Raw genomic sequence first — 24,849 nt, 5'->3', positions numbered from 1 at the left:
AATGAGGTATATCGATATTTTTCATTTTCGTTTCACCACTAGTCCGTAAATTAACTATGAAATTATGAATCTGTATTGACTGAGTGCTTTTTACATTAACTTAGAAGGAAACACTGCCAAATATCAACTGTCACAACTTCGAAAAGCTAGTACAAACAAAAAAAATAAAGTTTAATTAATAATTATACAAATTAAAGTATGTGTGTCCTGTTTATATATTATTGTAAATTCATATGTGTAATAATAATATATGTGCGTATATATGTTTAAATGATGTATGATGATTGATTTAAATGATTGTATGTATGTATGTACATATGTATAGATAAATAAGTAAATAGATGGTTTACAAAGCGAATACATGTATATGTATATGTGTATATATGTATTTGGACTTTATATTCCTTACTTGTTTTATAAAAGAAAATATTTTGATATTTTATGTTCTCGATATGTCATAAGCAATTGTATGAAATATAGTCCATATAAATATAATTTTATTAACAGGAACTTTTGTATTATAATTAGTTGGGATTTTAAAACCAAAACATTCAATACGAATTAGTAATTTTGTGTTCAAAATGGGCCACATTTCTATATACATTTCAAATTAAAATGATCAATATGACTGCAATTTAAAAGTAAAGATTGGTAAATCATAAGCGAGAGCAAACTCTGTGACACTTTAATTATTTTGCTACAGGCAAAATGCCATTTTTTATGTTTACTTGTATATTATATTTATATGGGACACTTAAAGCAATTATTTTTTATAAAATTTATTTGTTAATAACCTAATTGGTTAATTGTAGGCAGAACTTATTCCTCGTGCCAAAGAGTCTACGACAATTATGTTTCATCGGGCTGTAATAATAATAATAAAGGAAAGATATATGTATATATATATATATATATATATATATATATATATATATATATATATATATATATATATATATATATATATATATATATATATATATATATATATATTATATATATATATATATATATATATATATATCAGTGTTGCCAAATCAGCTTTTTTCCCATCAAATCTTGCTTTTTTGAAAAGCCGATTGCGGGAAAAATTCCAAAACAGCGGGCAGCGGGAATTCTAGCGGGAATTAAAAGAATAATTTGCTTTATTTACGCTTTTTTATTTATTGAAGAAATTTTCGTATTTTGTATATATAGTTCGTATGAAGAATGAAGTTTTTTCATTGTAGTTAAATTAAAACCAAATAGCTCAGTAATTCAATTTTTAATGAACGAACCAATCGGTAACAATATGGAACTAACTAAACTAGGATATGATTTATATTTAATTCAAAAAAACTTATTATGAACAACAATATCGAACTTTTTGATTCTATGTAAATGAAGCGAAAAGTTTAAAAAATGTATGCAACTCTTTTGATAGCGTGTAGTACAAGAATTTATGTGTTTAAGGTTGCCGACAAATTTTCAAATAGTGAGATATGTTGATTCCTTGTCATGCATATACAGTCTGTCATAACGACTTTACACAGATGATTTCGTTTGCGTACTTAGAGCGCACTGATTTCGTCGTGCTATCTTTCATTACCCGAGCCATCCAATACCAAGCCGAGCGAATACGAAGTTGGCCGGGACCTGCTAGACAGATGTTGCGGCGTGGAAAAACGTTGCTCTACATGTCTAGTCTATGTGTTGTTTGGTCAGTGATAAAAGGTAAACCATCAGAGCTTTAATTTTTTTGTATTATACTACATCTATTTCTCTTTAAAATAAATTCCGAATAGTTTTTAATATATTTTTTGTAAAATAAACAAAAAAAAAAAAAAAGAAAATGTAACAAAAATCTGGTCATCAGATTAGCGCCCCCTGCGATAAATTCAATTTATTTAAGTTAATGACCAAAAATAACATCTGCATATTAAGCTATTATTAATTTAAAGTAATATTAGTAGTGCGTAGTGCTTTCTTTCTTTTTTTAATGACTTCAAAAATTCGATTAGGAATGTAATTTTAAAGTTGTTCAATATAATTCAAGGATATGGTTGACCAATCGTTTTCAATACCTTCGATTAACTCTGTCTTTGTACTATAATGCTTTCCGGACTCATATACTTTCCTGACCAGCCATCCCCAGACGTTTTCAATGATATTAAGATCGAGTGAGTATGGTGGCCACTTCATCAATTTTTTGCCCTGAACTTCACGGATCGGGCGGTCTGAGTTGAAGCATTATCATGCTGGAAAATCGAATGCCGGTTTTCAGACAGGTTATAGACCTACACCAACGCCACACCACCCCCCCGCCGCAGCGGCTTGGAAACCGTTCCAAATAATGTTTTTCTATGAGTAGATCATGGATATAATAATTATAGCCATCAATTCCATCCAAATTCAATTTTTCTCATCAGAAAAGACAACATGCTCCCATTGGGTAGATCACGTCATATTCGCCCTAGCAAAATTAATGCATATCTCTTTTCTCAGCATATCGACTGGTGTCTTTTTTTTTTTACATTCTGTTTCTTTAAGTAATTAACTTTCTTAATTGCTCTTTGGACCGTTGATAAGCTCTTCTTAATTAATGAGTTGATTATTACCGCTTATTTAGTTTTTTTTCTATAGTTTTCCCTATTTGTAAGAAAATTGCCAATTAGTTTTCTGTTTTTTCAGCAATTTTATGGTAGCATAGTTTAGATTCAAAGTATGCCTCAATCTTTGATTTTCAACCAAAGATAAAACCTTTTCTTTACCCATACTATAAATATATTGAATACTTTGAGCTTCACAAAAATTGTGGTGAGAGTAATTGATAAAGATAAAGTAAAGATAATTACAATTGCATTTGGGGGCGCTAATCTGATGGCGCAAAATAAGTGCACATATTTTTTGCGAAAATAGAGAAGAATAGAAAATATAACCTGATGACGCGCAATGTATGTATATATATAATAATTATGTTAATAAATAAATGAGAAATTTTATACAAAAATATTGCCTTAAGTGTCCTATACAAGTAAACATAAAAGTATGTATTTGTTTGCATGTGTACGCAAAGTTCTTTGAGAAAGTTTCCCAAATCAATGTAATACATTGTATATTAATTTCTATTTCTTAAGGTCAATTAAACTATTCCAAGAACTTTTGTACTTGAACCCATATTTCGTCTGTGCAAATGAAATCCATCTGCGTTTAGGACTGATGCTTAAAGTTAATGGTGATTTTCGTAGTGCACTTAAACACTTCCAGTTGGCATTGGCGGATTCATCACCCTCGACTTTTTCGGATCTTCAAGGTATATATAAAAAATCATTATTTATATTTATAAATATGGATATGCTTTTGTTGGCTCATTCTACTTATTAAAAAAAAAAAAAAATAAAAATTATTCACCATTAAAAAAATGAATGCGCGTATTGTGTGTAATGCCCGTTTAAATGTCTGTCTGTTTTTGCGTATAAAAGCAAAATTTTCCAGTTATAGAAGCGAGCGACTTGAAGTTTAGAGCATATACCCTTATATTTCGAAAATTCTCCCGATCCGCTCATTAGTGGCGTGTAAAATCGGAAAACGTATATTCTGTATGCCAAAAGTATGACTTTATTTAGGTATGGCAAATTGGGGATATGGTAATTTGGGGATGTGGTATTTTCCACAATTTTTTAGAGCAAGAAACAAAATTTATCGACTAATTGTCGTTAGCATCCTCTATTGACTTGCACAAAAATAAAATATATATTATAGGTGAAATCGGAAAATAGGCTATTCTGAAGCCGGTAACACCCGACTGTAACTTTATTACTTATTTTATTGAAGGCCTGTCAAAATCTTCAAATCGTTTTACAATTTATGTGTACTAATACTTTGTATTATTATTTACGACTTTTTCAGTGAAATTTCAAATAGCTCATCTGTATGAAGTACAAAATAAACACAAGGCTGCAAAGGAATCATATGAATTTATCTTAAATGACAAAAATATATCGCTTGACTTAAAAGCCGATATTTACAGACAATTAGGTAAGAATGTATTTTATGGATTTATTAAGATTATTGTTTTACGAAGGAGTGGTTTCTCTCATAGTTTCTTGGGGTGAATCATTAAAGAAATGAAAGAAAAAATTTGAATTTAACTATCTTTTCACCATGCACCAATTTTACGAATGCTGAAAGAGTAATGTGTTTTATTCATAGCTCGCAAATGAGTGCTGACACTTTTTCGTTGTCTGCAAATAAGTGTCTTACACTCACACGATAAAAAAGACTCAGACAGAGTCGCTCAAATCAAACACTGATCGTTTGCAAAATGAAGCAAATTGTCTTTTGCGTATGTATGAGTGATCGCACGCGATTGTTTCGTTTTTTTTTGTATGTAAGCGTGTATGTATTTCCATGCACACGAAAGCAAAGATCATTTCTGTTGAGTTTTTGAGTCCATCTGTCTTTTGCTGAGTGTCTTTGTGTGAGCGAAAATCGTATTACTCTTTACGCGACACTCATTTGAGAGCGTCATACAAATAAGTCATTGCAAAGCGCTTGAAAAAAACGGATTCAAAAACAAAGAGAGCCGCTCAGAGCGAGATCGTGTCTGTATAATCTTTTCGGGTATGTTACGAAGCATAGCATATAAGAAAAAACGATCAACACTCAATTTAAAATGCTATATTTTTTCACTTTTTAATTTTCCTTTAAATCAAAAATGGCAGACAGTGGTTATGGCGTTATTTCAACAATCTGATTTTTCGGCGTCGGTAAAATCAAAACTAAAATACAAATAAATAAAAATATAAATATGATTTAATTTTTTTTATACCCTAAAAGCATTGAAAATGGGAAACCAAGGCATGATGTTTTGTATGTATGTAACAGAAATATGGAAGCGCGGCATACCCCACAAGTTATATACATACACCGGAATCCGTTTACTTGGAGAACGCTTTGATAGAAGGAGCTATAGGTTTTAACACAACAAAATTTAATTTTTATACCCTGAACCCAATGAAGGGTATAATGGTTTAGTTAAAAGTATGTAATAGGCAGAAGGAGGCGTGGCAGACCCCACAAAGTACAGTAGAGTCCGGTTATAGCGACACTCAAGGGACCGTCGATTTTACGTCGCTATACGCGGAGGACGCTTTAACCAGAAAGAGTAAAAAATTTTTTTTTTTTCATTTTTTTTTACGGTTGCCATGTTCGTAATAGCTTTTACTTTAAAAGAATTTAAATTTCTAATCAAAACAACCATTTTTTATACCATGAACGCATTGAAAAAGGGAAATCAGGGTATAATGGTTTTGTGAAAAGTATGTAACAGGCAGAAGGAATCATCGCAGATCATTCTTAATCAGGACGACGAGCTGAGTCGATATAGCCCTGTCCGTCTGTCCGTCCGTCCGTCCGTCCGTATGAGCAAAAGGATCTCAGAAGATATAAGAGCTAGAGAGCTGAAATTTGACATGCATACGCGTGTATACCATAGGCAGTACAAGTTTATCATATTTCTTCGATAGCTCATCCGATAACTTTTTTATCGAGAATAATCGAAAAATCGACATTGTTTTTTCAGCCTAATTTGAACACTTTTAGACCTGGAGACTTCAAATTTGCGCTGTATATAAAGTTAATGGATACAAAGATTTTGTAATTTACAGATTTTGTAAAAAACGCATTTCAAGTACTAGAGAATGTACACACATTTGGAATGTGCACACATTTGAACATTATGATTACGTTCTAAAAATTTCATTAAGACGTACGACTACAAAAGAAATTATTCAACAAATAATATCTCATAATATTGCCCACACTGCAGCGCAGCCCAAGCGCAGTCGCTGCTTACTGCGCAGTTAGCATAAAAGAAATCTAGAATGATTAGAATATCAGCTTGGAGGGTTCAGGGTATCTCCTAGTCGAGCAGTCTCAACTGGAGCTTTCTTAGTTGTTTATAAACTTATTTCAATAACATGGTTTTGTACTTTGTCTCTCTGTCTCTCTATGTCTTTGCAGCATTTGTGGCGTTGCTACGCACACAAGCAAGGGTACTGATCACTGATCAATACATACATGTATACATTTCTAACGGAGTCTTTTTATGCTGAAATTTATTGTCATTATTTCGGAATTTTTTTTATCACGTCGTAATAACCGGTGATTGACTAAAAAATATTTAAAAAATCGTCGGCATAAGCGGATTATCGTTAAAAGCGGAGACGTACTAAGCAGAGGCTCTTTCATATAAGTTTGTATGTGGACCAACTAAGACATCGAATTTTCGTTGACATAACCGGTTGGACGCTTTAAGCGGAGTCGTTATAACTGGGTTCTTCTGCATATATTTTCTTGATCAGGGCGACGAGCTAAGTCGATTTGGCCCTGTCCGTCCGTCCGTCCGTATGTATGAACGCGTCGATCTCAGAAGATATAAGAGCTAGAGACTTGGAATTTTTTTCCTAGGTCCGTGTATATCGATAACTACTCCCGATATTTTTATCGATCAAAAACCTTATTGAAAGCTAGTTTTTAATTATATCTCCTACACCTTTAGAGCTAGAGCTTCCAATATTTAAATGTGGGCTTATATATATTTTATACAATTTCGGTTTTTGTTAAAATTTACGCGCCACTCCTATTTCCACCCCCTCCTTTGTAAAAAGCGTATTTCAAATACTAGAGACTTGTGCTTTGGAATATACATGCATTTTCCCCATATGATTACGCTCTGAAGTTTCATTAAGATTGTACGTCTAGAAATTAAATTATTCAACAAATAAATTCTTATAATGTTGCCCACACTGCAGCGCAGCCCAAGCGCAGTCGCTGCTTACTGCGCAGTTAGCAGAGCGCGTTCTAATACGTGTGTGTTTATGTATGTGTGCCAAAAAGAAGTGCAGAGTGATTAGAATATCAGATTAGAGGATTCAGGGTATCTCCTAGTCCAGTAGTCTCGACTAGAGTCTTCTTACTTGTTTTTTAAATCGAAATGGATTGCATTCATACTGAAAGACAGACAGATGAAAAGGCTGACAGTGCACAAACCCAATACTCATTTCACTTCGGTTAATGAGTAAAATAAATGCATTTAATTTAATTATTATTAAAAATTTCTTCATTTTCAGGATGGATGTATCATTGTGTCGAATGCCTAGGCGAAAAAAAAGAACGTGAATCGAAAGCATTACGGTTTCTACAGAAATCAATTGAAGCAGAGCCAAAGTGTGGACAATCATTATATTTATTGGGGAGATGTTACGCTGGCGTGAATAAGGTTCATGATGCGTTTTTAGCTTATCGGAATTCTGTCGAGAAAAGTGAAGGGAATGCAGACACCTGGTGCTCGATTGGGTAATATTATTTATTAATTTACATCATGAGCAATCAATACTTGTTAATATGTATAGTGTTTTATATCAGCAGCAAAATCAACCAACAGATGCTCTACAAGCATACATATGCGCAGTACAATTAGATAAGGAGCATAAGTCGGCGTGGACAAATTTGGGAATTCTATATGAAAGTTGCGGGCAATTGCGAGATGCTTACGCATGCTATCTCAACGCGGTGAAACAAACGTCAAACCAGGTATAAATTTGGCATTTTTAATATTTTTAATGTATTCCTAATATAACTCATAATACATTCGAGACCCGATAATTCGAAATGACAAGGGGGTCAGTTTTTTTTTGTATACCTTTAACCCATTTTCAATGGGAAATCAGGGGGTAATGGTTTTATTAAAAATATATATTCTTAATCAGGGCGACGAGCTGAGTCGATTTACCTCTGTCCGTCTGTCTGTTCGTCAGTCCGTATGTATAAACGCGTCGATTTCAGAAGATATACGCGCATATCGAGAATTTCTTCAAAAATCGATAGCCACACCCGATATTTTGCTATCGATTAAAACCCTATCGAAAACTAGTTATTTTATTATATCTTATAGAGTCTGCAAATTTTAAATGTAGACTCATATGTATTTTATAGAATATTTGTTGAAATTTACCCCCACCCCCATATATCCACTCCTCATCTATATATGTGTAAAAGGCGTATTTCAAATACTAGAGATTTGTGCAAAAACACGCATTTCACTGTTAATAACGATCTAAATAAAAAAAAAAAAACAAGTAAGAAAGCTCTAGTCGAGACTGCTCGACTACGAGATTCCCTGAACCCTTTAAGCAACTGAGTTTCAATAATTATTCGCACACACCCAGACATACCTGCGCACGCATAAACTCGCATTGGCTGCAGTGGTGGCTTACTATGGGAATTTAATAGTTCAATACCTTTTTTTTGTGGATGTACATGGATATGCATGCATTTGCCGAAGCACAAGTTTCTAGTAGAAAAAAATGTCAAGTCTCTAGCTATTATATCTTCAGACCGACAGGGCCAAATCGACTCAGCTCGCCGCCCTGATCAAGAATTTATATACTTTGTGGGGTCTGCCACTTCTCCTTCTGTCTGTTACATACTTTTAACAAAACCATTATACCCTGATTTCCCGTTTTCAATGGGTTCAGGGTATAACTAGATTCATATAGTAAAACCACACTGCAGTCCATGCGTGTTTATGCATGCGTGCCTAGATGTGTCTGTGAGTGTGTTTGTGTGTGTATTTCTTGTGTAAGCAGAAATACGCGAAGAATTATCAGTTCATAGAAGGGTTCAGGTGTATTTCTTGTGTAAGCAGAAATACACGAAGAATTATCAGTTCATAGAAGGGCTCAGGTGATTCTCTTCTAGAGCTTTCTGGTTTTTTCGATTCACCCAAAAATTCTATAATCGAGAATTATCGAGAACTAATTTTTTTTCGAAATAGATTTTTTTTCGATTTATCGCGGTTTGCGGTTAAGCGGGGTACAAATGGTCTAGACTTGACTGTATATGATTTAAATTTATAAATATGGAGTAGACTAATTTATTTTCATTCAAAGTCGCCATGTCTGGAGATTTTTGAATGTTTCAAATATAGATTTACAAATTGCATTAAACATGAAGATTTTTTTTTAGAAAATAAATTCTGTCAATGAAGGAAGTAAACCTATATTATTTACAAGCAGTACAAATGGACTGACAAAGGGCATATTACAACGAGTGAAATTCCTCGAAACCCAGCTTAGTCAAGCACCACTGCCAAGTATTACATCTAAACGACGCCAGCTTTGCTCAATTGAAGAGGCTTGGAATCTTCCAATATCATTAGAAATAAATTCTCGTCAACAGCAGCAAAACCTCCAAATGCAGCACAGACAGTATGGAAAGCACTCATTTGTGCAAGTAAGTTACCGTAAATATTGCGTAGTTTTAAAGGTACTGTTAAAGAGCACCCAAAAATATATTGGTTAGGCGTGCTTGAAAATGGCATTAAAGCTTGATTCGAGAGCTTTAAGGCAATATAATCACAGTTTATAGCATATAAAAGCTATATATAAGTACTGTGTTAGAGATATCCGGAAATTAAGTCATTGGCCATTAAATTAATTTAATTAATTAATTAATTAATTGAAATTAAACAAGTACACTAGTCGGCATAAATATTTTGACAAAATCGTTTTTGACTATTAAAGCTGGCATTGCTTAGAACCGTTACATAAATGAGCGACAATTGTGAGCAAAGCAAAGAGTGTATTGATAGCTCTAGGCATTCCAAATTTAATGCTGTGTAGCTTTTCCGTTCTCTTTCTGCTGATAAGAATGCATGCAAGGATCGAGATTTTGAGTAGCATAAGTCTTTTGACGAAAGCTTTTTTAAATTGTCTATTCACTTATGAGCAGTTAACATCCAAGTAATTTTTGTATTTAACTTTAATTGGTATTAAGTGTTAATATAAAATTAAAAATGTAAAAAAAGTTGTAAAAATCCAAGGATATTTGAGCCACACCTTCAATGGCCGCATCTTTTAGCCCTAGCACGACTATAGGGGATGCTGAAGAAATATTTTTCGGACCGCTCAAAATGCTGCAATTTTATTTTTAATTTGACGGCCAAGAACATAATCTATGTACAGTGACGAGCAAAACTAACACGAATTCAATGTTGCAACTTCAAGAGTGTATTTTTGCTTCTACTATATAGATGTTTAAGATCTTAATTTTATTTTGTTAGTATGGTTTTTAGCTGTCTTGAAAATTTGAAATCATTCGGTTGGCTGGAATAATTATAAGAAATAAAAATGTAAAGAAAGTTAAATGTTACAGTTTTGCACCCGGGTCATTTTTCAACAAATGTATTTATTAATATTTTTTTAATAATTAATGCATAGCACTCTTGACTTTTTTTGCTCATTAATGTCATTTGCCATCATTTTTGTGTACCGTCACACCATTTCAGCAAAGTCGCGCACCAAATGTCCTTGTTCCTCTCCCACAGCTCTTTCATTCCATTTGGAGCCACCCATAATTCGCAAGCTGCGATTACACATGACTCCGTATATTTTCAATGGTATTCATGTCTGAAGAGTATTCAAGACACTTCAGGGACTTGAATCCTTGCCATATTATCCACTTTTTGACTAAATTAGACGTGTTCTTTGAGTCATTGTTCTGCATTTTTGAGTAGTAAACCATCGATTAAACCAAGAGTCCAGCACAATTTTTGTTTATTCTCCCCTAAACCAAAAGAGAGCAGCCACTGCGCTTGACAGTTTTCCTTACTGTAATTTTACAGTCAACAGACTGGAAAAATATATCGGAATATTTTTGATTGATAAATATCGAATCTTTTTTGGGAAAATTTTTGATATATTTGAGTGATAAGTGAACCAAGCGAAAAGTACAAAAAATTGAATATAATGAAAACGAATTATTCTGACTTTGAAAATGGAACATCCGAATGTCATTTGTACCTCAAAGTAATAAAAACAAGTGCGTAAGGCTGATGTCAGAGAGGCCGCGATAAGCGATGCGATAATATGGAGCGACAATAAGCGAGAATGCTCTACATGCAGATTTACATATAATCGCTTAAAACATGTCAGACTGCAAGCGAAGCGTGAAGAGAGCCAAAGCGGGAGGTAAGGTGAGTTGCGAGAAAGCATTCCTGAATCGTTTTCTCGCTTTATCGCATGATAAAGCTTTTCTGATATGTGTGTTTTCGTTGCGTGCTGAGCTTATATAACTGTTGGTTAGTAGGTGAAATATATTCTTTTTGGCAATTCAAGCAATATTTCTCTCTTTCACTCTGACGTGCTATCGCTTTGCAGATCGCTGCGATAATTATCGCTTATAGCATCGCATCGCTTATCGCGGCCACTCTGACATCAGCCTAAGATCTTACTCCAAACCTATAACAGAATCTCCGCCATATTTTATTGTTGACTTTACATGATTTTTTTTTTTATAAATAAAATATCCTCTCTCAAGTTGCGGTCAAGTAATATTCGTTTTTTCATAGCAATTAGGCCGTTGTTCCAATTTTTTTTGTCATCTGTTTTGGCAAAACATGTGTATGTATGTACTAGAGTGCTGCATGAATTCCAGAAAAATGGTGTTCGAATTAACAGTTTACAATATACATATGTGACATAAAGGCTAAGCTGACAACGGGCGGAGAAGCTAAGCTGACAAAGGGCGGCGCTCATGTATGATTCAAGGCAGAATATTCAGCTGAGCAAAAAAGAATTGAAGGAGTGGGAGTGTGAGTGTGAGTACAAGAGTTGATAAGTTCGGTTACAGACACAAAAAAGATCTACAGTGGCTCACAGCTTATTTGACCCAACGTAAAATAAAAATTTCATCTGCTCATTACTTTTTACCCAATAAAAATTTTTGAAAAATTCAAACGTGGAATTGTTATTTCAATATTAAATTAATGGAAAGCATTACTTTTTTATTGATATTTAAAAAAAACACAGTAAGAAAATAACAAAAACTAAAAAAAGTCATAAAATCAATGTCACAGCTTATTTGACCCACACTTTTTTAAGAACAGGTATATTCGCGTAAAATGGAAATTAAAGGTACTATTTCAGTTTTTGGTTTGATTATTGAATTCGCAATGTGAAGCTGAAATATTTTTACCATTCAAAGTGAGATTTTGTTAAGGAAACACGTGTTTGCAAAAATGGGAAAGCGCACAACAATACAGCAGCGGGAATTGGTGCTACACCACTTTTAAAATGGAATTTTGCGGCGAAAAATTGCAGAGTTCGTTAATTTACCTGAATCTACAGTAAAAAACATAATAAACCTATTTGTTTTTGAAAACAGAGTGGTTAATAGGGGTAGAACGGCTGCCAACAAAATTTTCAATGACACCGATGAGCGATACATTGTGCGCCAAATGAAGGAAAACCCCAAGTTATCCCCTCCAAAACTGGCTAGTCAGATGGAGCAAGAGCTGGGGAAGTCGTGTGGTGCAGAAACGATTCGTCGTATACTCCGAGACCATGATTTACATGGTAGAATTGCTCGCAAGAAGCCTTTCATTAGTAAGAAAAATAAGGAAAGCCGGCTCCTACTCGCTAAAGAGTACATAAACAAGGACACCAGCTACTGGAACAAAGTCATTTTCGCTGACGAGTCCAAGTTTAACATATTTGGTTTGGATGGGAGGCCCTACGTCTTGCGACAAGCGAATACCGAGCTGCAAGAGAAGCACCTGAAACCCACAGTAAAGCATGATGGAAGGTCTGTGAGGGTTTGGGCCTGTATGTCTGTCTCTGGAGTTGGAAAACTAGCTTTTATTGAAAGCACCATGGATAAGATTATGTACTTAAGCATTTTAACACAAAATCTTATGCAAAGTGCTGAATATCTTGCCCTGAAAGAGGACTTTACATTTTATCAGGAGAACGACCCAAAGCACACATCGGTTGTCGTTCAGTCTTGGCGGGTATGGAACTGGCCGCATAACCTCAAACCTTTAGCACAGTCCCCGGATCTTAGTGTAAATGTAATGTAATAAAAACTTGTGGTTCATTTTAGACACTAGTATCAGGTCTCGAAATATTTTCAACAAAAAAGATTTAAAAACGACATTAGTCGAGGAATGGGGGAAAATCCTGTCCGAAACAACAAAAAAATTGGTGGCTTCAATGCCTGGAAGGCTTCAGGCAGTATTAGATCAATAAGGGGGCTATGCAAAATAGTAAGTGTAAAAAAACTACCCATAATTTTGAAATTACTGTTAAAATTAACTAATGGGTCAAATAAGCTGTGACATTGATTTTATGACTTTTTTTAGTTTTTGTTATTTTTTTACTGTGTTTTTTTAAATATCAATAAAAAAGTTATGCTTTCCATTAATTTAATATTGAAATAACAATTCCACGTTTGAATTTTTCAAAAATTTCTATTGGGTAAAAAGTAATGAGCAGATGAAATTTTTATTTTACGTTGGGTCAAATAAGCTGTGAGCCACTGTACATGCACGGGACTGTTAATTAACATGGCTGATCAGTTCAGAGTAACTATAAAAGGCATTGTTTAAATCTATCTAATAAATCCATACATATGTATGTACATATATTAGAGCTAGGGATTTAGAGGCAATTTTTAGACTCATTCACGAAAGTGAAATGAGTATATTGGTTTTGTGCAATGTCCGTCTTGCTGTCCGTCCGTCTGTTCGTCTGTCCGTCTGGCCGTCTGTCCGTCTGTCCGTATGAACGCAATCTATTTCGGCGCTATTGAAGCTAGAGACTTGAAATTTGGAACACATACTCGTGTATATCTCCGATTTATAAAGTGTTAAAATTTTCCCGATCCGCCCACTAGGGGCGTGGCAAATCGGATAAAACTGTATCTCCTAAAGTTATAACCCTAGAATGCTTAAATTTTGCATGTAAGCTGATGTTTTAATTCTATGAAGATAGGTGAAAAAATTATATATCTACGCCCACTAGGGGCGTGGCAAATCGGACCTGAAGGTATAGTGATTTTTCAAATTCTGGTATATTTTAGGCACTATTGATGCTAGAGACCTGAAATTTTGTATATATACGCGGGTTGACCACCCACGTCCAACAAGCTATGGTAGATACACTTCGCGTCATCAGGTTAGCTCCCCCCCTTACACTCATTTTCTTGTACGTTTTTCTCTTTGCCTATTGCACGCAACTTCTTGGTTTTTTTTTTTATTTCATTATCATCATATGAGATGTCTCTCATACCAAAAAAAAGCGCGAGTAAAAACCCGGTATGTTTTATTTTTTATTCTTTTCTATTTTCGCAAAAAATGTGTGCACTTATTTTGCGTCATCAGATTAGCGCCCCTAAATGCAATTGTAATTATCTTGCTTATTTTGGCAATTACACTCACCAAATTTTTTGTGAAGCTCAAAGCATTCAATATATTTATAGTATGGGTAAAAAAACAGTTTTATCTTTGGTTGAAAATCAAAGATTGAGGCATACTTTGAATCTAGACTATGCAACCAAAAAATTGCTGAAAAAACAGGAAAAAACAGAAAACTAAGTGGCAATTTTCTTACAAATAGGGAAAACTATGGAAAAAACTATATAAGCGGCAATAATCAAGCGATTTCAGAAGGAAATAGAAGAGCATTAGTTCGGGAAGCTTCGAATTCCCATGAATCGACCACCAAGATTAGGGATAAAATCGGTGTTAAGACGAGCTTATCAACGGTCCAAAGAGCAATTAAGAAAGTTAATTACTTAAAGAAACAGAATGTAAAAAAAAAGACACCAGTCGATATGCTGAGAAAAGAAATACGCATTAATTTTGGCCGGGCGAACATGACGTGGTCTATCCAATGGCAGCATGTTGGCTTTTCTGATGAGAAAAATTGAATTTGGAAGGAACTGATGGCTAAATTTATTATATCCATGACTTACTCATAAAAGAACATAATTTGGAACGGTTTCCAAGCCGTTGCGGCGGGGGGGGGGGGGGGGGGGTGTGTGGCATTGATGTGGGTGCAATATCTTACTACAGCGCTTGTAAGCTTCAATTTTTGACATCGCGCATGAGCGCATAGGACTATAACACCGTGTTTAAAACTGCTGTTCCGCATTTCTATAACCTGTCTGAAAACCGGCATTAGATTTCCCAGCATGATAATGCTCCAAATGCAAATCCAAATCCCTGAAGTCCTGGATTCAGGGCCAAAAAATTGATCTCATGGAGTGGTCACCATACTCACTCGACCTTAATATCATTGAAAACGTCTGGGGATGGTTGGTCAGGAAAGTATATGAGTCCGGAAAGCATTATAGTGTAAAGACAGAGTTAATCGAAGGTACTGAACACGCTTGGCCAACCATATCCCTGAATAATATTGAACAACTTTATAATTCCACTCCTAATATTTGATACTGAATACCAGAGCCGCAATTTTTAAACCTAGCACGGCTACAAAACGCTCTACAAATGAATTTAAGCTAATGTCAAGCTCTGTTCTATCAAATTAATATGTTTAAAATGCATATTGACCTATAAATCTTCGACTGCAGCTGCCAAACAGAAAATATTGCCATAACAGGTAGAATCCTTTTACGGGATGCTGGAGAAATGTTTTTCTGAGACCTCAAAATGCTGCAATTTTTATCAATTTGACGGATAATAACATAATCTGAGAACGTACTGTGTTGACGTTGATATAAATAAATGAAAGTTAAGCTTAGGACAAGTAGGAGTAAGGACGTGTCGCTCATTAAGTCTAAGGCAAGCTTAAAAGACAGGTCTTTAGTAAGGAATAAGTGCATAAGTCAAGGAAGCTGTGGAGAACTGATTTATGGACAGATAACAGATTCTTGTAGTATAACGCATATCAAAAACATTTTTTTCATCATTATCACTGATTCAATGAAATAGGGCCAATATTTGGGTATCCTAAATAATAATGGCTTTCAATCTGACTATAGTTATATCGGAAAATAATTTTTCCAGTAGCAGGATAATGTTCTTTGCCATGATAGCTTGGGTGATATTCAGCTTTGTTAAGGACATTGCTATTACTCCTTTGATCTAGCTCCCTATAAATCCATAATTAAATACAAAAGACTACTAGAGTCTATTGAACGCAAAATAACAATTTGGTTAAAGAAAACCAAAGAAGAAGCAATTTCTGAGGACACTTTCCATTGATACGGGATATGTTATGATATTTTGCAAAATTTAGTGGAGTCAGGTCCGCGACCTGACCAAAATTTTGTTGAAGGCTAAAGAGATATGCATTTGATTAAAAAAACTTGTCTTCATTGTTTTACTTCTGTTCAGTTCAAACTTCTTTTTCTTAGTATTACATTCTTGTCAAAATACTGTCATGCCCCAAATTTAAATTTAATAAGTATCTTTTAAGTATCTATGAATATACTTATTTTTGTTTATTATGAAAAATAAATAATAAATTCTAAATGAATCCGTTAAAAAGTTATGCTCAAAGTAAGCGAAAATTTTTTCGTCAAAATAATTATGCCGACTAGTGTATGTTTATATAGATAGTCCCACTACAAGTTATTCAATACATATATTTTGATAATATTGCCCACAGTGCACCGCAGCGCAGGCGCAGTTGCTTCTTGCTTGCTTATACGTGCGCATGCATGTGTTTGTGTATGTGTCTTTAAAATAAGTTCAGAGTGATTAGAATATTTGGTCTTTGCGGGCTTCAAGGTATCTCCTAGTGAAGTAGTCTCGACTAGAGCATCTTACTCGTTTAATTTTACAATTTGGAAATAATTCTTTTACTTTATTCTTCTTTATAATTGAGAATATTTTTCAAACGTTTTATTTATATAGGGGCCGCCGCCACCCTACCCACATAATTATGGAAGTCAAACCAATCCAACACCCGCAAAACGAGCAAAAGATGATGATACTGAAATGTCGACGATTAATAGATCAGAGAAATTAGAAACTAATACACAATTCTCACAACAAAATAAAAAAATATTTAGTGTGCAGCAAGACAAACTTGGACTACAGCTAACCGCTTCAAACTGTCATCCTCTTAACATAATGTCTTCATCAGCAACACCTGGAAGTGATGTTTCATCTGGAAGAATAAATACGTATTCTTCTGATGCATCATCAACTAATATTATTAAAGAAGAATCAACTGATTTGGAACATTTTTCTTCAAACAATCAGGTTTCATTAGGTATGTGTAAGAATAATACATGAATATCTACAATAAAAATTTTGTCAATGCAAATTCTGCCTAATGGCAGAAAACTCATTTTCTATCTTAAGTGGCAAAAAATAGTATTATTAATTAAACCTACATTTTGTATATGCTTACTAGGTCGGTCGATTACTACATGCAGTCAAAACTCTTCGGAATTAATTAAAGACTTTAACCAAAGTTATTTCGATAATAGCAAAAACTCTGTTAAGCATGAAAGCTCAACACAAAGCAATGATGATAGTTATATTATTGAACAGAAGACTAAAAATGAATATGATCTTAATCCCGATATATCACCAAAATTCAATATACACATGGAATCTAAGCAATTATGGTCTGCAGTACAGCTTTTACCGGTTCATGAGCCACCAATCAATTTTACTGTTTTTTTGAGAAATTCCCCTCCGCCAACGCCACCGGATTGTCCGCCACAGAAACTTTCAAGGGAACAGCTCTTACCACCAACGCCGTCGGTCCACTTGGAAAATAAAAAAAATGCTTTTAGTCCACAGTTGCAGGAGTTTTGTCTAAAGCATCCTATTGCAGTTGTACGTGGACTAGCTGGCGCTCTTAAATTAGATTTGGGACTCTTTTCAACTAAAACCCTGGTCGAAGCTAACCCGGATCACAGCGTTGAAGTCAGAACCCAAGTGAATCAGTCTCCTGATGAAAACTGGGATATATCTCAAGCAAAGCGAGTTTGGGCTTGTATATCTCATCGATCTCATACAACTATAGCAAAATATGCTCAATATCAGGCATCAAGCTTTCAAGACAGCTTAAAGGTAATAAATTTAGCATCACATTGTTTTGAGCATTGAAAATTAATAATAATCATGAAAATTAAGGATGAAGGCGACAAAGGCTCAGTTGGATCCCAAGTGATGTCGGATTCCGATTCGAAGGACTCAGTATCCAATTCGAATATTAATTTAAAACGTAAAAAAAACAAAAACGGTAGTAAAATGCTAAGGTAACACAAAAATAATATTTAAAAAATAATTTTTGCGGATGCTAATATTTTATTTTTGTTTAATAGGTTCGGAACCAATGTTGATCTTTCTGATGAACGAAAATGGAAACCGCAATTAAGCGAATTACAAAAGTTGCCTGCTTTTGCTAGAGTAATTTCTGCTGCCAATATGTTGTCTCATGTAGGTCACGTCATTTTGGGAATGAATACTGTGCAATTATATATGAAAGTGCCTGGAAGTAGAACACCTGGGCATCAAGAAAATAATAATTTTTGCTCAATAAATATAAACATTGGTCCAGGAGACTGTGAATGGTTTGCTGTCCCAGATTCTTATTGGGGTGGCATCCATAATCTTTGTGAAAAAAACAATATCAGCTATTTACACGGCTCGTGGTGGCCTGTTTTAGAAGATTTATATAAAGAAAATATTCCAGTCTACCGGTTCATTCAGAAGCCTGGAGACCTAGTTTGGGTAAATGCTGGGTAAGTAACTCAAGATAATAGGAATTTTTTCGTTATTTATTGTTTTTAATAAATAAAATAAGGCAACAGGGACAAATTGCATAAATTCAAAAATTTCGAATAAAACAAAAAACCAAAAAAAAAAAAAAAAAAAAAAAAAAAAAAAAAAAACACATAAACAAAGTGCCTCGTTTCATGAAAGTGACCAAACCACTTTTAATATTTTCCCCATAAGATTAGCTTTAGTCTTTTTTGCATGTTTTCTACGAAATTCTGTACAACCTCTTTGGGAATTCTATTACATTTCGTTAGTCTATTCCAATCCATAGTCGTCTTTTCTGCCCAAGTATTCTTTTCAAGATTGACCAAAGATTTTCAATTGCATCGCCCTTTGCTTAAATTCTATTCAATCCATTTCTTAACAATTTTAGCCGTGTGTTGCATAAAACCGGGAAGACTCCGTATTAGACTTTCCATTATCTAATACGAGGACCAAAGTTCCAAAATATAAAGCAATATAGTGTACTTTGGCTCTTGAGTCGAGAAAAATCTTCATCATTGAAAATCAGGGTATAATGGTTTTGTGGAAATGTATATGACAGACTCCATATACATATACTTATATATATACTTATATATATACTCTTGATCAGGGCGACGGATGTCGAGTTCGAAAATGGGAAATCAGGGTATAATGGATCATCATTTTAATCATTAATTGCTCCGTTATAAATGTAGATTCAAATATACTTTATAGAATTTCGATCTTTGTCAAAATTTACCCTCCATTCCTATATTCCCCTCACCCACATATTTGTAAAAGGCGTATTTCAAATACTAGAGACTCAAATCTCATGAAGTTTCATGAAGGTAGTCCATCCATAAAAAAAGTTATTAAACAATTAAGATCCCATAGTTAGCTACTACTGCAGTGTGTGTGTGCATGTGCGAATAATTATTAAAATATCAGTTGCTCAAAGGGTTCTGGGGATCTTGTTGTCGGGCAGTCTCGACTAGAGCTTTCTTACTTGTTTAATTATCGATTAAGCCCTTATCAAAAATCTGTTTTCAAATTTATCTCCTACATCTTCAAAGCCATAGTAGTCAACCTTTAAATGTAGATTCATATTTATTTTATATAACTTCGATTTTTGTTATCATTATCACCCTTAAATTTGTGAAATGCGTATTTCAAGTACTAGAGACTTATCATCATACACTGGTCGGCATATATATTTTGACATCATTTACATTGCACTATTAGTATATTTTTCTAAGTACCGTTGCATTTAACGAAGCGAAAATGAATTTTAAAGTAACGTGCACACTAATAACTGTAAATTTGCGAAATATTTTGTCTATTATGTTTTTTCCGTTCTTTCTGCTGATAACAAATGCCAGAAGCCAACGATTTTAGCAGCGGCATAATTATTTCGATAAGAATGTAATACTAAGAAAAAAAAGTTTAAAGTAAAAAAAAAAAGTAAAAGAATGAAGACAAAATTAACCAAAGGCATATCCCCTTTAGCCTTCAATAAAATTTTGGTCAGTTCGAGGATCTAAATCCACTAAATTTTGCAAAAAATCAGGACATATTCGTTATCAAGGGAAAGTGTACTCAGAAATTGCTACTTCTTTTATTTTCTTTAAGTAAATTATTATTTTGCGTTTCAATAGACTCTAAAAGTAATCTTTGGTATCTTATTATGAATTTATAGGGAGCCAGATCAAAGGAGGAATACTAATATCTTTAATAAAGCTAAATATCACCCGAGCTATCATGACAAATACTGAAAAATTATTTTTCGATATGACGATAGTCGCAAAGACAGACATTATCATTTAGGATACTCAAATATTGGCCCTATTTCATTGGAATGAAGTTATCTAGCCCATTGAATGCAACAAGTGTTTAGAGCATGACAGAGCTTCTACCATGGTTATTTTCTCTTCAAGCATTTTGCTTTTTGGCAAACAAATTTCTTTTTGAGATGAGTTATGCTCCAAGAAGCTGTTTTTTGTCTATAAAACACTTCTTTCTCCAAAACTTCATTGCCTTGTGCACTTATTCCTTGCTAAAGGCCAGTCTTTTAAGCTTGCATTGGACTTGATGACAGACATGTCCCTGCAACTATTTGTCCCAAACTTTACTTTATTTCAACGCCAACACAATACGTCCATAGATTATTGTATTATCATATTGTATGTTTGGCAACTGGAGTTGTGATTTGCAGTGCGTTTTATAGTCGTGCTAGGGCTAAAAGATGCGGCCATTGAAGGTGTGGCTCAAATATCCTTGGATTTTTACAACTTTTTTTACATTTTTAATTTTATATCAACACTTAATACCAATTAAAGTTAAATACAAAAATTGCTTGGTTGTTAACTGCTCATAAGTGAATAGACAATTTAAAAAAGCGTTCGACAAAATACTTATGCCACTCAAAAACTCGATGCTTGCATGCATTTTATCAGCAGAAAGAGAACGGAAAAGCTAAACAGCATAAAATTTGGCATGCAGAGAGTTATTAATACACTCTTTGCTTTGCTCACAATTGTCGCTCATTTATGTAACACTACTAAGCAATGCCAGCTTTAATAGTCAAAACACGATTTTGTCAAAATATTTATGTCGACTAGTGTATTATCTGAAAGATTCATGAAGATAGTTCACCTTCAAAATAAGGTTACTAAACAATTAAAATTCCATAGTAATGCAGCCCATTCCTGTCTATGTGTATGATGTTTCTAATGTAAGCTGAAAAGAAGCGAAGAATTATTGAAATATCATCTCATAGTCGAGCAGCCTAAACTAGGTTTTTTTTTTTTTTTAATTAGTCTATACTGTGGTAAGTTTTTCACTTCAGTTATTTATGTTACATTTATACTACGAAATAAAATTCTTTTTACTTATTATTTCAGATGTGTTCACTGGGTACAGTCTGTAGGGTGGTGTAATAATATTGCATGGAATGTTGGACCACTAACTGCACGACAGTATTCTCTTGCCATTGAGCGTTATGAGTGGAACAAGCTTCAAAGTTTTAAAAGTATTGTACCTATGGTGCATTTAAGCTGGAACTTAGCAAGAAATATTAAAGTTTCAGATGTGAAACTCTTTGAATTAATAAAGTAAGTACGCGTGTAAATTTAAACTAGTTATTTTATAGAGCTTAATTTTAATTAAGACTGACAAGTTCTAAAAAAGTATTAGAGGTAAGTCAATATAGATTCATAAGATTGGCTAAGCCTTTTCTAGAGGCGTGACAAAATTTATTTTTTTGTACGCGCCCAAACCAGCAGCATGAACAGCATGTCTTCTTTGCAGTGCCCAATGCTTAACAGTCTATATTATTAATACCTCTAAAGATCACACATACCAATGTCTTAAAGAGAAATTTAATCTCTTCACGGCTGAAAAAAAAATTTGTTCTATTGCCAAAAACAACAACAATTTGAGTAATTTATTCAAACGGTAGACTTTAGAAATAAGAAAAAATTGACCACTATTAATTGGAACGCTGCGTAAGCTTACCTTTATTTCAAAAGAAAAGCATAACAAAAGCAACCAATGTAACAGAATCACTATCTAGTTATAGTCTGCGAATAATATGGCAATGCAGCATGTAAACATTTTAAAATTGCTACAGATCAGTGAAAGTTTAACAACGATCGTAAGTGGGAAGCCTATTTGCAACGAAATTAGAGTATTGATATAGCAAACAATTAAATGTGTCTAGATCGTCTGTGCATGAGGTGATAAATATTTAAAAAAAAAATGGGAATATTGAAAATAACATTGCAAATAGAGGCCGAGCATCAGCAATAACATTCCGCGACAAAAGACAATCTTTAAGATATTTGGCCTCTGAGTGGTCGCAGAAAATTGGCAAGTCTGTCGAGCGAAAATGGACGCATTGCAATGCAATTTAAAAAAATAAGGTTTTTATAAGGTATGTTTTGCATCGTACCAATAGCTTATCTTACTCGTAGGCCAAGGACACACCTTTACTAATGCTTCGTCAAAATAAAAACGCTTGCAGAGGGCTCAGGAAAGGATGTCTTGGACTCAAAGGCAACGGGATACCATCATATTTAGCGATGACGCTAAATTTGATGTTAGTGTCGGCGATACGAACAAACGTGACGCTAAATTTGACGTTAGTGTCGGCGATACGAACAAACGTGACATCCGTAAGAGTGCAGAAACATACCATAACTACTGCCTTAAAAGAGTGAAGTTTCTTGCGAGCATGTATGGTATGGCTATGGGGATATAGTCGGCCAAGGGATTAGGAAAACTGCATTTCATAGAAGGGATGTTTACATTACATTAATATTTTAAAAGTTAGTTTTCGGCCTTCAATACCAGAACTGGAAGTTTTCAGCATCGCGCTCATCCAAACAAACGAAAAATGACTGGAATCAAATGCAGGTTTTAGATTGGCCATCAAATAGTCCAGACTAACCTTAATTGAAAATATTTAGTGGCATTAGCCACCATCATTACAAGGCAAGCTTCGATATGAGCCACAAAGAAACATTGCTGATTGGAAAATCAAGCTGAAAGAGATGTGGGACTCAATTTCTCAAGAGCACTGCAAAAATTTGTTAAAATCAATGCCAAACGAGTTAATTGCGTAATGCAGGCCAAGGGCGACGTTACACAATTCTAATATTGATTAAATTATTGTTTTAAGCATGATCGTAAATCACATTACGCAGCGTTCGAATTAATAGTGGTCAATTTTTTACCTTTTAGGATAACCGTTTGAATAAATTACTCATATTTTTGTTCTTGTTGAAAATATAGCAAAACTTTTTTTCATCGTGATGAGAATCAAATTCTCTTCTTCTGGTATGTCTTATCTTTACTAGTATTGATAATATAGTGTGTTAAAAACAAGTAAGAAGGCTCCAGTCGAGACTGCTCGACAAGGAGATTCCCTGAACCTTCCAAGCTGATATTTTACTCATTCTGCACTTCTTTTATGTGTGTGTGTGTGTATGCGTCTGTGTCTGTATGCGTGTGTGTGTGTATGTATGCCTGTGTGTGCGTACGTGCGACGACGCGAAAAATTATTGAAATATCTATTGCTCCAAGGGTTCAGAGCAGTCTCGACTAGAGCTTTCTTACTTGTTTTTTTTTTTAGGGAACTAGGCATTTATACAAATAAAAGATAATTTTTGAACTAGGTATTTGTACAAAAAAAGATTCATCTTAAAACGGAAACTTTAAGAAAAAAAATTAAATGTGGAACGTATATTAAATTCTTAGTTTTCATTGTTTTGTAATACAAAAAATATTTAGATATATATTTACATATAAATGTAAAATTTTATTTCCAGAATGTGCTTGTGTCAATCTTTAAAAAACGTTTTTCACATACAACAATTTGTGAAGTCGAAAGGAGTTGAAATACGATTTAATGGGCGTGGAAAAAACGAAGCGTCCCACTATTGCGGACAATGTGAAGTAAGTTTTTAATTTTTATTTATAATAAAGCAATACATACTTGTATAAGAACATATATTCATTAATGATTAATATACTTGCAAAATAAAGCAAATAGGCATTACAAATAATGAGGGAATAATGAAACAGATCTATAACTGACATTTAATCGAGTAAAAAAATAGCCCCTAATAATAGAACAACCTGAATTTAATTAAATAATTTTTAAAAGCTCCCCTATCATACAATATATAAATCACATAGACTTGAAAACCCTAATTATACAAACATCCCCATATTCTGTTCAGCTGTATTCACTTTACAAAAAATGTAAAACTGTTAGTTCAATTTTTTTCAAATTATATGTATATATATACTAGTCGGCATAATTATTTTGATGAAATTTGAAAATAAGCATAACTTTTTAACGGATTTATTCCGAATTTTATTTTAGTATGTCTTAAATAATACTAAAAAATTGAATACTTTTCCCTAAAGGTTCTTTAATTTCGGAGCTGTCAAATTTTAATTGAGAATTTACCCAGTAGGCTTGATACAGTGACAGTTTTCGGTCCTGCTGTCATGCCAAAACAATTATGCACATTTGATCAATACGTGAATAAATAAACTATTATGTGTATTTTTTTAAACAAGATTTAAAAAATTTACGCATGCGTTCAGAAGCAAAATATCTCGATAGTTGTGGTAGGTACTGGTATTTGTTTGTCTTAGACATTAATTTGTGTAAATTATTTCTGCATCTCCAATCTCAGATACACACATTATTTGCACTCATCATTTCGACATGCTTCCTATCGAACCCACGTGACCCGTGGAACAAATACCAACGTAACATGTCAAAAGAC

General features: G+C 33.8%; 1 protein-coding gene across 14 annotated transcripts in view; it reads left to right on the top strand.

Annotated features, from left to right (window-relative positions):
* Positions 1 to 24,849, top strand: part of Utx (Utx histone demethylase) — a 71,065-nt gene that overhangs the window by 19,907 nt on the left and 26,309 nt on the right. For 4 of the 14 annotated variants that reach the window (XR_016269380.1, XM_089465330.1, XM_089465331.1 and 1 more), the window contains 11 exons: positions 3,117 to 3,292; positions 3,889 to 4,017; positions 7,113 to 7,338; positions 7,395 to 7,575; positions 9,010 to 9,276; positions 16,703 to 17,063; positions 17,208 to 17,875; positions 17,939 to 18,063; positions 18,130 to 18,549; positions 21,451 to 21,660; positions 23,878 to 24,004. Coding sequence is in view for 12 of the 14 variants with exons in the window: in XM_089465330.1 (XP_089321456.1) it covers positions 3,117 to 3,292; positions 3,889 to 4,017; positions 7,113 to 7,338; positions 7,395 to 7,575; positions 9,010 to 9,276; positions 16,703 to 17,063; positions 17,208 to 17,875; positions 17,939 to 18,063; positions 18,130 to 18,549; positions 21,451 to 21,660; positions 23,878 to 24,004 (2,890 nt within the window). In the remaining 2 variants the exon portion in view is untranslated. Of the gene's footprint in view, positions 1 to 18; positions 253 to 1,554; positions 1,714 to 3,116; positions 3,293 to 3,888; positions 4,018 to 6,003; positions 6,240 to 7,112; positions 7,339 to 7,394; positions 7,576 to 9,009; positions 9,277 to 16,327; positions 16,346 to 16,702; positions 17,064 to 17,207; positions 17,876 to 17,938; positions 18,064 to 18,129; positions 18,550 to 21,450; positions 21,661 to 23,877; positions 24,005 to 24,849 lie in introns of those variants that run through there. The other 10 variants (XM_089465336.1, XM_089465338.1, XM_089465335.1 and 7 more) reach the window with 10 other exon arrangements.

The sequence above is a fragment of the Drosophila arizonae genome, chromosome 3 (assembly GCF_054131065.1).
Source record: "Drosophila arizonae isolate 15081-1271.41 chromosome 3, UAZ_ARI_1.0, whole genome shotgun sequence".
Classification (NCBI taxonomy): Eukaryota; Metazoa; Arthropoda; class Insecta; order Diptera; family Drosophilidae; genus Drosophila; species Drosophila arizonae.
The sequence above is the reverse complement of the archived record's forward strand: the minus strand, read 5'-3'. Positions and strand labels throughout refer to the sequence as shown.